This window comes from Camelina sativa, chromosome 3, assembly GCF_030686135.1.
Source record: "Camelina sativa cultivar CO46 ecotype springtype chromosome 3, ASM3068613v1".
Lineage (NCBI taxonomy): Eukaryota > Viridiplantae > Streptophyta > Magnoliopsida > Brassicales > Brassicaceae > Camelina > Camelina sativa.
Window position 1 is genome coordinate 11166479 of NC_141882.1, and position 14663 is coordinate 11181141.

Genomic DNA, 14663 nt, shown 5'->3' on the forward strand with positions numbered 1-14663 from the left:
TAAAGTAAAAAATTCCTGAACCATGGAACCTAAAACCCTCAATGGGTTTGTAGTGGACAAGATGAAAAAATTATGTGATTTAGCAAAAGTGAAATTTTGTATTTTTTTGTAATCTTAATGACCCTTATTGATTTTATCTTGACCCTTAGCAAACTGATGACACATGTCTGAAGAAGGACGAAATTCACAAACCTGAAACAAGTCGGCATATTTCAAAACTGTGATCATACTTTTTTACTGAAGTCAACTCTTGCTTACGTCGAAGTTGTTAGAAATCTAAATTTCACAACGTTTATGAAGGAATAGAAAAAGTTTACCACTGTAAATTTAAAGTTGAACAACCATTTCAATTTTTATCGAAGTGACCTGATAATCTGCTAAATTTGCCAATCAGTTTTTTTCTGCGGACCATCTGTATATTCACTCAGAAGTTTTTTCCCCACTGTTGTAAAACAATTGAGAAAACCCTAAGACAAAATTCGATATTTTGTTACACTATCAATTTCCCTCGCTAGCTATAGTTTTACAAGCTCCTCCATACAAAAATCTGAAACATAAAAACACTGAATTTGGTATGAGCATATCTCAAGTCTTGCAAAGTCTTTATCAAACTCGGCTGAGCCACAAGACAAAGTAGACCGCATGGCCATGGAATGGTTAACAGTACGTGTACAGCAAATGCGGTGTTCAGTACCAGCCATTTGTCTCTCTTCTTTGAACAAACCCAAGTATATGCGTTTTCATCAGTCTACTTCCGATCTCTCCGCTTCCGTTCTGCTCTCTGCCTCTTCTCCTCTTCCCATTCACGGTCATACATTCTATACCAAGGTCAAGGAAATTGCTAAATCTTGGATTTGGATTTTGCAACTCCGAAGATATCATGTAATGATGCATCATATAAGGGTTTGATTCATGATGCAAACTCAAGCAGAGAGATTATATAAATTGGTAACGGGGCTCTTTTTCTTTAAGGATACGGTTCGGGATCACGGCGAGCCATCTTGCTGGAAGCTTCTTTTCCAACAAGTCTGATGCTTGGCTCTTCAAGATAACCTCCGTGTTGAATCATACTACTGCTCTTTCGCTCTCTGCCTTCGTACGATGATGGTCCCATACCAGTCGATAAAGAGGATTGATGTGGTGGCATGGGAGAATATTCCCCTGGCTCTGCAGATGAAACCTGTTGCTCCCTCTTAAGCTTCCTTCTCTTGGATGCTTCAAAATCCTCTTTCAAAGGGAGGCTTTTTTCTCTTTCTCTTTCTCTTTCTTCACCCTGCACCAAGTAGAAAATAAGATTATCATTCATATGCTCAAAAAGGGAGATCATCACGGACAACACTCCATCACGTTTCCCTTGTTTCATGATAAAAACTGATCAAATGTGAATCACCATAACACAAAAGTAGTTGAGAGAAAGAACCATGACGACGCAACTACAGCAAAAAATTCTTCAGTTCTCAATATCAATAGGGGTATGTATTGAGGGAGCTATGTTACCTTCACGGTGATTGATTCTCGGTCATCTCGCTTTCGGTCACGGAAATCGTCATCTCTTCTACGTTTTGCATCATCCACAGAAACTGATGAATTCTCTTCAGAGCCTCGTCTCTCTCTTTCTTCATGCCTCGGGGAAAGCCTCTGAGAATGCCTTGAACCTCCAGCCCTTCTTTCGAGGTCTTCTTTTGCAGCCATAGAATGTGGAACGATGTTAGGTGGTAAAGGTGGAGGTGGGGGTAAACCTTGAGAATGAAAATGATCATCAGAATGAGATTTCTCTAGTGATGCCTCACCATGACGCAGTTTGCTTCTATCATCTTTGTTTCTTTCATCCTTGTTTCTATCATAACTCCTAGTTGTTCCTTTATCTAGAACCTTCTCAACAGATCGCTCTCTACCATGACGCTCCAAAGATTTATCTCTTGCTTTCTCTACATCATCTCCGCGAGGTTTATCAGAACGCTCAACTCTTTCTCTATGGTCTCGGTCTTGTCTATCATTACCCTTATCCTTTGATCTATCTTGATCCCTATGTGTGCTTTGGTCATCAGTAACTGTTTTGTTTAAATCCAACCGAGCGTCTGTTGATCTATCTCGATCACTTGATCGAGGCTCACTGTCATGCTCTCTGTGCTCAGCATCTCCTTTACGACGTTTACTTATTCTCTCACTATCTTCAACAGCATTAGTTCGTTTCTGTAACCTATCACTCGATCTCACAGAAGAGACGATTTCATGCCGAGGGGAATGAACAGTCCGAGAAGATTGCTTTTGTGCATCCGAAGCTTCAGCACCGTCGTCTTTTACTGCATCAGAAATTAAAGTCAGAATATCTGACAAGTCCATCCAACTTACATTAGCTTCCACAAACATTTAATGATTTTGTGGGTGAGATCAAACCTTTGGACGAACCAGTAGCTATGCTACCATTGGCTGCTGTGCTGGAAATAGATTTGGTCAAACCTGATTGCCTGCTCTCCAAATAAATAAGATCTTTTTCAGTTGTGGATGTTCTTCCACCAGCTTTACCGGACTTTCCATCATCTTTCCCAAAATCTTGCTTTGTAGATTTGTTCACTGATGCACTTCGTTTAGAGGAAGGTTTTAACTGCCAGCCAAAAACATTTATACATAATACAAAGTTAGAAACCAAAAATTTCCTGAAAATGCTGATTAGCTGAATTTTTTAAGCCACCAATTTCCAACACAAAAAAGGGTGGGAGAAGGTTGAGGTGAAGGCTAAGAGTGTTAGATTGTAGCATACTGCATCATCCTGGGATCAAAACAATTGACCTTAGCGCCCTCACTCACAACCCAGGCCAAAGTCATAGATTAAACACAGTACTTATGTCTACACGGTAACCCCACATAATTTTTAATCATCACTTCCCCTAAATAAATCCTAACTGTCAAGAAAATAGAATTGGCTCTAGTAAGCCAAATAAGATAGAATGGGCAGGATAATTTCCTACATAATTTTGGTGAACACATGTTAGTGACAAATTTGGGGTTGCTTTTGTTTTTTTGGGGGGAAAAGCAGGGGTTGCTAACTGCAAATAAAAGAGAAAAGCACACAGCCATACCTCGGTTTCAGAATACTTTGAAGCAGCTTTGACAGGATTTTCATCAGATATTTTGGGTGTTTCATCTGTTTCCTTTTGTTCCACTGACTTCTTAGACATGGATGATTGGGCATCCAATGGATTGCCCCCCTTTGATTTAAGATTTCCTTGATCAGATTTTGAAGGTAAACTGTCCGTTCTTCCATCTAGAGGTTTAGTTTTCAATAACTGGTCCTTGCCCAATCCACCAGACTCAGTCTGCTGGTTAACACTTGCTCTTTCCCCAGTTGGTTCACCATGGGAGACACCAATTAACAAGCCATTCTGGGAAGAAGCATGTTTTGGAGCATGTACTGGCGGGGCCTTTAGTTCAAGGAAGCCCATGCTAAATTCTTCATCTGTAACCCAATGTGGCTGCAAATAAAAGACATTCAGTGAAATTCCACAAAACACTAAACATGAAATTGATATGGTTAGAACTCACTTTTCTTGCAGACAGAGCTGCGGCAACACCAGTTGCTAAGACCTTAAGGTCCTCTCGTTCATCATTTTTAATCTTGGCTACCTGCGATACCAGACCATCAAATAAAGGAAACATTAATTTTTTTCATGAAGAAAACAGAGGGACAGAGGGACAGATAGAAATCACACTAATTAAAAGCAGATTCAAAAGACAGGAAGACTGGGTACTTGCCCGTTTCTCAAGGTTTATCCCAGTTTTCCGAGTAACAGGGAAAACACCAGATATTTTTGTTAGCATAATTAGGGCATTACGAATCTCCATATACTCATTAGACTCCAGACACTGGATCAAAAGCCGTGTGATTCTTCCACTCCATTTCCAGTGTACCTTTCAGAGAGATCAACAGATGAAACAGACATGAAACACAAAGGAGCAAGACTTTGTTACCAGTAATTAAAGCAGAATGCATAATAGCTAAATACAGTGGAATTCCATAGGGAATCCACAAATGAAATGGAAGATATCAAATCACAGAGCAGAAGCACAGCAGTTCCATAAAATTAAAAAAGGTATTTTTAACTACTTTTCTAGGCGTCATACCATAAGTTCAACAAATCAATATAACGTCCAGCACCAATTAAAACAACATGATAAAAATATCCGAGAGTCTTACATGTCATAATATCTTTCTGAAAGAATCATAATACAGAGAAAATGCACTGTAAGTAACTCAGGAATTGACTATACATGAGAGGGTGTGAACAAACTCTTCACTGATTTGGCTTCAGCCACTCATCGTATATCATAAATATATTATTCCTGATACGCAACCCCTTTTTCCCTTCACCCTAAAGGCCTAAACTCTTATCAAAAACTGATACTTCCCTTTTTTCTACGCTATTGCAATCTACAAGTTAGCCATTAATACTTTCCAGAAATATATTAAAATGCACTTCTACATGTGGTTTAACATAACTAAGAATACTACATTATAACAAACAAGAATGCTCGAGACAGTTATAGAGTCACCTAAAACCTGAGACAATGTATAAAGTATACCACTAAAAGTAACATAAAAATACAAGTCAAGGGTCAGAATTTCTAACCTTCACAAATTGTCCAAATGTGACACGCTGGCTGTTCGGGTATCTATAATAAACAGCAAACCCTGGCATATTTCCGCACTCATGTTCATAGACTGATTCCTTACTCTGAGAAAATATTAGAGACAACAACAGCATTAGAAACTAGGTTAGAAAGAAAAACCCAACTCTATACTATCATCGTCAAAGAAAAATAAATTTTAAAGTGACCTTCCAGTGGTATGCAATCTTCAAGGTCTCAAACAAAAACCTCCCAAGTCTTCCAACTTCATATTCAGTGCAGCAGCAGATCATTGGTTGCAGCGTTTTACAAATCAGAACATCAATGTGATTGACAGTGTTAAAAAAGGGTGTTCCAAGAGAGTGGAGCATATGTACAAACATCGCGCAGTACACAGAATCTGCCATGCTAAATGTGCACCGAGGGAAAATACAACGTTGCAGGAACTCCATATTGATCTTCAAAGTATCAGGACAGGAACTCAACCATGTATCCTTTTCACGTGAAAGCCTTCTACGGACAGAAGCAACATGTTCTTCATGCTTTTTCAGTTCACCGGTTAGACGATCAAGTGACTCTTGAATCCTTTCCTTCTCTTTTTTTCTCTTCGTAATTGCTGAGCTAGAATTATCAGCAACCTCTTCAAGTGTCTTAAGGGCAGCATGCTGTTTAGATATCTCAGACTCATAACGATTTCTGGGAACATGGAGATCATAAAGCGTAAGTCCCCAAAAAGTAGCGTAGAGGTCTGGCGATAGACTATTCCAAGCTTTTGACGGCAGCATTGTTCTTACAGTATCAAGAACATCAGACCACCTGCAAACACATTGACGAGGTAATTAAATGCAATTAAAATAACTAACTTTTTATCAGCTAGAGAAACTACATATCTTCAGAAAGAGACTATTTGAAACTACAAATAGACATCACGTACAGAGTATTGCTAAGACAACAAAATATACTATACAGGTTGAGTTGAAATATTACGTTACAGCTTTTTCAGATGCACCGACATCGAGAATCATAGAACTCTCAGACTCTGATATTTCAGAATCCGCATCCATAGATTCCCCACTATCCAAAGGCCATGAAACATCACCATTCCGTCGACACTTGAAGAGCCTCATTACAGGGCGAAATACCAAAAAAGCGACCTGGCATGGGATTTAGAACATAAGTATGGATTTCAAAATGCGGAAATGTAATCACAAAAAGGCGGCAATAATAGCTAAAGATATAGACCAGAAATACATAAGTTAGAATCATGAAAAATTGTTTAAAAATGAGGCAACACAAGGGTAAAGAACAAAGAAGAAAAAAGATCGAGAAACCTCTGGCTCGAGATGGTATGTGTGAACAAGCTCATCAAGCGAAGGTACCAGCCGAGCATAAGCAGTAGCAGGACTGACAGCACTAGAAAGGAAGTCCACGTATTGGAGGAGAATTCCATGACATCTGTCGAACTGTTCAGTGACCATCTTAATATATGGGGCATCCGCATTCACCACAACTCTGCATATCAGGTAGTTTACATTATAAATAGAATGAATCCCAAACAGCATGGTTTATTGACTAAATGAGTAAGTGCACAGCACACATACTCAATTTAGAGATAGGAACATTGTCCGTAGTCACACCAAAAAAATGAAAAATCTAAAATGTAAATATGTAATTTTTAGACACCGATTTTCTTTTCTGTATCTATTTATGTTTCCAGGTATATGATGTTGAAACATGGGTATGATGTTCCAGTAAAGACTTGTATGCTCCATGCAAACAATTAATGCACACTTCCAAATGTCAAACAATTTCGTGAGTTCAGATTTGTAAACTTACAGAGAACGATGCTGGGCGATAAGTATCAAAAGGGGGATAGCTAACTTTGGTTCATCATTTGGAAGTAAGGAATCTCGTAGACGGTTTGATGATTTGATAAGTGCCTGAAAAAACCAGGAGATAAATCAGGATGAACTAAGATACTTCAATGATCTCGAAGGTAAATAAACAAAGATTATTAATGCTGATGCCACTACCGCAAGCACATATGTTTTTATCTGTATAGAGCCTATCATCTAAAGAAGTACAAAGCGTTTCTTACTAGACCAGACATTCTAAATGAATGCCTTCAAATTAAAAAAAATTCCACAACCCGCCACATGTTTGTAAAAACATGTATTCATGCAAATGCATAAATAAGACCCCCCACGGTGTTAGCATATATAGATGTAAAAACGATGAGCTAATACGAAGATGTAGGAAATCAAGCTTGAAAATAACCAAATCAATTCGCTTCGTTCAGATTACTGAAAATCAAGAACCCAATTTCAAACGGACAACATTGGTAACTTTCTCTAACAACAATAGGCAAATTAAGGCACATATGGTAGACCAATGCTTGGCTTTTCAGGATTCAATATGTTAATTTGAAGTTTTGAGGATCTAAAAAGACAAACCTTGTTGTTCCTCGTCATGCCAAAGGATGTTGCATGATAACGTAAAGTCTCACTTCCTGCCATGGCATCCAACTGATCTTCAGTAAGGTTCTCAGTGTATTGTACATTTGCCATCTGCTGGACCAGTTCCTACAATCATTATAAATTGCAGTCAGCCCCATTAGTCTGAATAAGCTGACTCATAAGAATTTGGCAATAAAACCAAAAGGGTACCTGAAGAAGAACAAGCTCAATCCCTTGGCCCCTCTTTAACTGGTTCACGAGATACTGGAAAAGACCCCTTAACTCCATTGATGGGTACTTCTTACACCTGGATAACATGATATTGTTAAAAAACAATCCAAAAAGATGGCATAATAGCTTTTATACTTTCTTAATAATGCTGTATGTGCATCTTGCAGTCAAAAAATTGCCGGAATGTTAATATTCTAGTGCCATCATGTGAAGAAGTTACCAGCCACTACACCCTAGATTTAAAAATAAAAGAGACATATGAAGAAAACGAATAAGAGGAACACATGAAAAAACTAACGGCTGAAGTAAAGTACCCTACATCCTATCAGGAAAAGGACTAGCATATATAATGTGAGCAATATGATGCTCCTCAACTTCTGCAGCAAGTAAATGTTACGCAAAATTCCAGTAACCTACATCACTACCGTATACAAACTGATAGTTACATTATCATATAACTAGTTGTCGAAACGATTTAAGGGGTAAATTTAAAACCGAAAGGAAATCCAAATGAACCAACCAAAATGGAAAGAGTACCACCAAATTTCACTAAGTATGCACAATAGTTTCGAACATCAGAATTGCAAGTTGACTCTTTAAACAGCTTTACATAAAAATAATACTGCACTTTTCTTTTCTATCCTTGGCCTAACTGAAATATGCCTGCTGCAAGCAGTCACAAAAAAATAAAACAACTATATCTAAAAAAGCGTACTGAAACTATTTATAGCATGTAGTAATGATTCTAAAGAAGAACACATACAGGTGACCCCAAAATGATGCCAAAGATTGAAGCCAGTCTGATAAATTAATCCCGTCGTCTTTAAGTTTATCTCGCCCGATTTGTGCCAGTCTCTCAATCACGACATATTCCAGGATATCATACTCAAGCTGTGCATCAGGAATAAAGCATCAGAGCGTACATAATGGAGGCAGAGCATCTCAAAAACAACGAAACACATGACAGACTGTCTCAAATGTACTAGAGCGTCAAATAAAAAAAAACTCATGGAAAACATATGTTAGAATATTAGGAAATAGGAAACATCTGACTGCATCCCAATTTACAATGACTATCTCACTTCATTGTTACCTACTTCAAAGGCTCATGTACGAGTATATCAACCAAACCAACAAATCCCTGTATCCCACATTTTAAACCTACCCCAGAATGAAAGTGTAACATGTATCAGTGGAAAACCTACAAAGCCAAATCCTAATTACTGGCAAAAAGACCATCCGTCTATCTCATTAAAATTACTTCTTTTTTTAGAACATATGAACATAACCAGGGGAGAGTAAGGGCATAAGGTGAATAAGAGCATAGCATACAAAAAAAGAAAGAAAAAATATAGGCGTCACGGACCTGCGTCAAATACTTGAAGGCATCCACAACAGGAGCAATCATATCTCTGTATGCTTCAATCTGTTGCACCAAGAATCTGACAATTAGCCCCGTCTGAACAATTTGATTACAAAAAATAAAAGCAAAGCACAGTTTGTAGTAGATTGACACCTGATTTACAATTGTTCGAAGCACTGTCATGGGATTGGCATGAGCTAGTTTTGCCACCATCCTTCCTAACTGCTTCAAATTTTCTTTTGCAAGCCGTTTCAGAATTCTTCTAGTATCCAACTGACATACAATAATAGTACCCTGAGGATCTGAAGGATGTATATTTCCACTTGAATTGTATGAAAATAACTGGCCGAAGAAGTCATACTGCTATACCTTTGACACTTGCCTTGCTGCCAACAACAAAGGATTCTGCTCATCGTCCTTTTCCCACTCACCATATAAGCGATAACGAGCCTAAATACAAAAATTAGTCAGCAGGATTTACCATCACGTTCTAAACAAAAATATTTGGAACAAACAAGCATAAGCAAATCAACCTCGTATGGAAGGAGACTCATCACTTCCCAAATCTCATGGCCAACTGCTGGATTTGCAGGTACTAACTGTAACGATGGTAGAAGGCATGTTCCTAGAGCTTCTTCCACTCTCAACCTAACTTCCTTCAGGTGCACACGAGAAACTTCATATGCACTACCTTCTTGATTTGAAGACCCATCGCGAACAAGATCTAAGGCTGACAAGTAGTAAACCCTTAATACTCTACAAATCTGTCACAACGATAAATAAATATCAGCCTTAATCTTCAATCTTTTGTATCAAAAATTCAGTATTTTAAAGGTCAGCGCACCTTCTGCAATAGTTGTGTATTGCGATAAAGGTAAGGTCCAACAGTAACAAGCATCTGAAACACTTCTTTCGGAAGGTCTAGACAAGTCTTTTTAGCTGTTGTATTAGCAGTGTGTGTGATTTTTTCTGTGACCCCAGAAGAAGAATTTTGAAAACGTGTCTGACGTGCAATGCGATAAGCATGAGTAATCGACTTCTCTATAAGCCTGAGAACATAGACCAAAGAAATCATTGTTGTCATCATATATAATTTGGCCAGAGCTGCAGTCTCTCTTCGGTGATACATATAGCTGAAAAATGAAGCTGCTATACAACTGAGTACAAAATAATCTGAGCTAAATATTACTCACTAACCTAAACAAGCCACTACAAATCTGATTGTGAGCCACCGGATTAAGAGGGGCAAGACGCTCGAACAAGATATTGGCATGATACCTGACAAGAAGTAAGAGTTAAGTCCAAAAAAACAAAAACAAGAGCAGAAAGGTAAGAAGTAAGTATTTAATATAAACTAATTATACAAATAGCCTTGTGTATAAAAAATTAGAATGTAAAGAAATTTTCTATGACTACCGAATTCACCAGTAACAGTCATCCAATATGTCCTCTAAGTTCAATTTCAGGTAATAAAAGGTGATGCAATTATCACAAAATTAACAATCACATACAGAGTAGTCCACGAACAAATCTCACGCTCATGAAGAATATAACTTAAAATTCCACATGCACTGGTTCGAGAAATGTGTTCCTCAAACCAACTGGACTGGTTTAATGACAATGGATTTTTTAAGTAAAACGAAATAGATGTTATACATACCAGTCGTCCACAGAGAGGAAACCATTCAAGAGGCCCAGAGTCTGATTATTTTCTAGCTCTGGTAATCGCTCAGTTACAGCTTCAGTTTCCATGTCTAAAGCAGCAAAGAGATCTACTGTGACATCTCCTTGCTTCTCATCCTCCATAAGATCCTTCCCAGTAGCAGCGAGATTAATCTTTCCAATTTTATTGGCCTGTAAATAATGAGGGACTTGTAAAATCATAACTCATAAAGAAACATATGAACGTAAGACCTCCAAAACAACAAATAATTGACTGGCTTCCAGGAAGACAGAGAAATTTTTCGTATCTACGTAACTATTAAAATTTGCAAAGGCAAGATGAGCAGATTATCCAAGACTAGAGGAAACCAGTTTGTTCATTTGTCCTAAGGAAAATAAAGGTTTGAAACTCAGAAGAAACATATAGACAACCTAAGCTAGGCCAGAACAAAACTATCTTAAAACATCTGTAAGCATGTATCTTAAGGCCGAGCTCATATTTTGAACTGTACCTCTTCCACTCGCTTTGCAGAGGAAGCATTATAATCCTCAAAAATTTCCTCGTCCTTAGGTAGCAGATGTGCATATCTGTTCACAACAGTCAGTTATAACAACATAAGCACAGAAGGTCCATATATAGTATAGCTTCACTTATCAGAAGCACTTAGAAAAGTAGCAATCTGATAATCATGGAATCAGTGCACTGCTAAAATAAGTAATGATTCAAACCAGCTGAAGGAAAAGTACTCACATGCTTTCAAGATTGATAAAGTCTTCCTTTACTAGCACGGCTGTAAGCTTATAGAGCCCAACTGGAACAGGGCTATTCACCTCTAATCTCTGATAGTATTGAAATTTAAATCCAAGAATTTGTGAAGCATGAGACTGCATATAAAAGAGTTTTTGTATTAGTAAAAAAATAATCTCTCGGGCTAAGCATTAGAATAAAAAAATATGAAGAAGACATTCCAAACCTTGGGAAAGATAGGAATTAGATTGAGAAATGTGTCGTAATCTTGTTCAATTTCAAAACAATCCAAAACCTATTCATCAAAAACAAAGGGAACATTACTAACACTGAAGGACAAATCGTTACATTATGTGATATCAAACAAAACATGACAGAACTGACAGTTGAAACTTACAATGTCAAAAACACGGTTCGGATCCAGGTCAAAGTGCCCAATTAATGACTGCAAGAAAAAAAAAAGCTGAGAAAAAAGTAAATGGAATACATATATAATGTACTGGCCAAATCAAAACCTTGATAATTCCCATCGTTGCTGCTGATGCATTGTGCGAAGAACTTGCAGATCCTCGGCATAAGAGAGTGACCTGCACTCCACAACAGAAACTACTGTAGTAAGTTGGTGTATGTACAATCTGATTCAAACAAACAACACAAATCAACAGAAACTCTGCTGAGATAACATGTTTTACTACTCTCCCTAGCTATAATATAATTGAACTAGGAGACATGCCTTCCAACTGGAACCGTGTGAAAAAAGGAAGGCGAAAATCAGCATTTTGAAAAAGATCATCCCTTCCAAAAATTCAGGAGCATTTCTTAAAATGCGTTTCAGAGTGTCTAAGAAGTAAAGAGTATCTAAGAAAAGAGCATAAAAACGAAATTGGCAGGAAGAATGACAATAGATAAAAAGCTGGAGATCTTCAATAACGAACCAATTTGGCATATCCCTCACTTTCTTCCCGGAGTAAGTTGAACTTTGTCTGCTGGTACAGAAGACGAGTGTTTAATCGCACCTGAGTAGCACCAACCAGAATTGTTATTTCTGAACAATGAGCAGCAGTTACACTGGTAAAGAAGAAATTCATATATGTGTTAATCTTCCGTAATAGCTACTCAATCAGAGTAACTATTACGTAAATCAGACCACAGTGCAGCTGAAATGATGACTAAACAAGATAATATCATATCATATAATCACCGCTAACCCTATAGCAAACTGTATGTCACATAAACACAGCAGTTACAGAAGTGTTAAGTCCTCACCTCTTTCCCCTTCAAGTCTTGGGCTTTTATCTTGACCATATCAGCTTCCCAGAGAAACTCCTCCTAAAAGGAAATAAAGAAATCAATCATCAGCGCCAACAGAACAGTTAGTTTCTAACTGATCAAGAAAATAGAGAGGTTAGCTGGGACAAACTACTTAAAATGGGAATAATGTGATACATTTCAGGACCTGCACCCTCCTATCCTTTACATCAACAACAAGGTAAAGAGGCTATTTAGTGAGACCAGCTGGTCCACTGATTTTGAAAGAACCTTTATACATTCTATACGATTACTGTGGCTTCAGGAATAGGCTTCAGCCTTGCAGTTAACTTCTATAGCTACCTTAGCAGTCTCTATCTATTACTCCAGACTTGTTCCTGCTACCGTTTCTATAATAGAGCGTAGGATTGCATAGTGCAAATGCTATATATATGAGGGGTGCCAGTGAGGGAGTTATCGAGAACTAAGTGAAAGTTAAGGGGGAATAAGAGGGGACTCTATTAGGAAACCTCTGAGAGCTGTATTTCTCGTTCTAAGTACTACCAATATAAAGATTCTCTTCTTACTACCCTGTTTATTCGGCTTTTTCCTGATAATTCATTGACTGAACGTAACATAATGTATACCTCACAACGCTCTTGGAAAAGCCTTTGAGAGACTGTCTGGGATTCAACAAGCCATTTCGCCTACAATGAAAAACAACTGATCAGTAAACAGCTGTGAGCATAGAAACCATGAGGAGATGGTAAATGAGAACATAAAGTATACTTGAAGGAAGCAGACTGAAGTAGGCAATCATCAAATTAGATTAAATATGATATATGCTAACAACTCAGACACTAATCACATCAGTAGCTCAGATTTTCGATCAAACATACAATAAAATTCAACAGTAAACTGCACTAATAGAGAGTCTAAGGCCCTACGGGAAAAGCTTCAGCTCCTTATGCTGAAGGAACCTTCTACAATGAGGAACATTCTTGCAATCCACCGGTTGGTTGAACCTTACAACACTACTCATAGCTAGACACCACATGCTCTAATTTATTCGACATATAAATGCTATTGCATGATTGTTGTGGTCTCTAAATTCAAGAACCAATGTCAAAGAGCTAGAAGTATCGTTGCTAATCAAGACTAACAAGTAGAAATAACAGTCAAATTCAAAACGTAAAAATAAATTATAGACTGACCAGTTTGGTTAGGCGAGAACGTTGATCTCCCGACATTGTAAGCTGCAAAACAAAGCAAATACAAGACGAAACCAAAAAAATCCAACAGGTCAGTATCAATACCCTTGCAGAATCTCATCTGTAAGCAATGTCAAAACTGTTAATTGAAAGAAAGAAAAACCTACGTCTTGAGCAATCTGAGTCACAACATCGGCAAAACAAGAAGCTAATTCTTCTCTGGACGGCTTACCCAAAAACTCCACAGACTCCAACACAGATTTACAGCTCTGAATTGGCAATTCGCCACGAACCTGATTATATAATCCATCACGATGCACCTTCAGGAACTCGAACAACATATACGCGCAGTGATTTGGATAGTACGAAGAACAAGTGTTGAATGTGTGTGTACCAAAATCCAACAGAGCTCGTAGAGGAAACGAAGCATCGGGACAGAGCTGGGCAGCTTGGTTCCATAGTTGCCGTTCTTACCTTCACGAACAAACTCCTCCGTCACGTACTTACACTCGAGTAGCGGAAGAGACATCTTTAACCCCTTTCGTCTGTGTAATATCTTTCACTTTCTTCCCCTCCTCCTTTTTCGAAACCCTAGAAGACGAAGAAGAAAATAGGGTTTAGACTGCTGGAAAATTCGATTGGAGAACAGAAAACAAGCATTCCCGATATCGGGAAAGTCTCACAGATGAAAAGGGAGAGGTACGAACAATTTAATCAGACAAGTAAAGAGAAATTAGGGTTTTGGATCATTTGATTTGACGGAGGAAGTAAATTGAAGACGATGACGGTGTGATGATATGTTTTGTTTGAAGAGAAGGAGAGGGACTAATTGTAGAAAAATAAATTGTAGAAAATCATTATATTGTTTGTTTGTACTATTTCAATATAAACCGGATCCGGTTTAGTCATAGATCTTGGATGATGTTGTTTAATTGGGCTTGAAACTGTAACCAGCCCATGGGCTCATATGATTTATACTGGATGTGACTAAGGCAATACCACATTGAATGTGGCACATTCACGGTGCAAATGGATGATTTAAATTAATAGGTTGAATAGGTTGAATGATCATTTAGCCAAATTTTTACCATTTGAGATAAATAAGTTGGAAAACTTAT

General features: G+C 37.9%; 1 protein-coding gene across 6 annotated transcripts; it reads right to left on the reverse strand.

Moving 5' to 3' along the window:
- Positions 1–540: 540 nt before the first annotated feature.
- On the reverse strand, positions 541–14419 carry LOC104776734 (THO complex subunit 2). 6 transcript variants are annotated; one of them, XM_087502815.1, is made up of 35 exons: positions 14253–14404; positions 13940–14136; positions 13713–13838; positions 13549–13590; positions 12982–13041; positions 12353–12415; positions 12022–12102; positions 11602–11673; positions 11484–11531; positions 11313–11381; positions 11090–11223; positions 10851–10926; positions 10337–10530; positions 9874–9954; positions 9521–9725; positions 9210–9440; positions 9046–9126; positions 8830–8949; positions 8680–8739; positions 8077–8204; positions 7293–7389; positions 7080–7208; positions 6463–6566; positions 5958–6138; positions 5614–5780; positions 4836–5442; positions 4629–4733; positions 3754–3909; positions 3544–3624; positions 3081–3473; positions 2398–2605; positions 1791–2303; positions 1498–1676; positions 978–1273; positions 541–818 (listed from the first exon to the last, which is right to left on the reverse strand). In XM_087502815.1, exons 2-35 carry the CDS (start codon positions 14072–14074, stop codon positions 749–751), a joined length of 5292 nt encoding a protein of 1763 aa, XP_087358941.1. In that variant the 5' UTR covers positions 14075–14136; positions 14253–14404; the 3' UTR covers positions 541–748. The 6 variants fall into 6 exon arrangements, with proteins under 6 accessions (XP_087358941.1, XP_087358933.1, XP_010499147.2 ...); XM_087502807.1 differs by having other exon boundaries at positions 1498–2303; positions 14253–14419; XM_010500845.3 differs by having other exon boundaries at positions 1498–2303; positions 3544–3620; positions 3750–3909.
- Between the last annotated feature and the right edge of the window lie 244 nt (positions 14420–14663).

Excerpts from the sequence above, each read along its gene's own strand:
- LOC104776734 (XM_087502807.1), bottom strand. The coding sequence starts at position 14,074 with ATGTCTCTTCCGCTACTCGAGTGTAAGTACGTGACGGAGGAGTTTGTT. Across the intron at positions 9,726-9,873 it reads ATTTGTAGTGGCTTGTTTAG|GCTTATAGAGAAGTCGATTA; the intron begins GTTAGTGAGTAA and ends CTATGTTCTCAG. Across the intron at positions 1,274-1,497 it reads GAGAATCAATCACCGTGAAG|GGTGAAGAAAGAGAAAGAGA; the intron begins GTAACATAGCTC and ends TACTTGGTGCAG.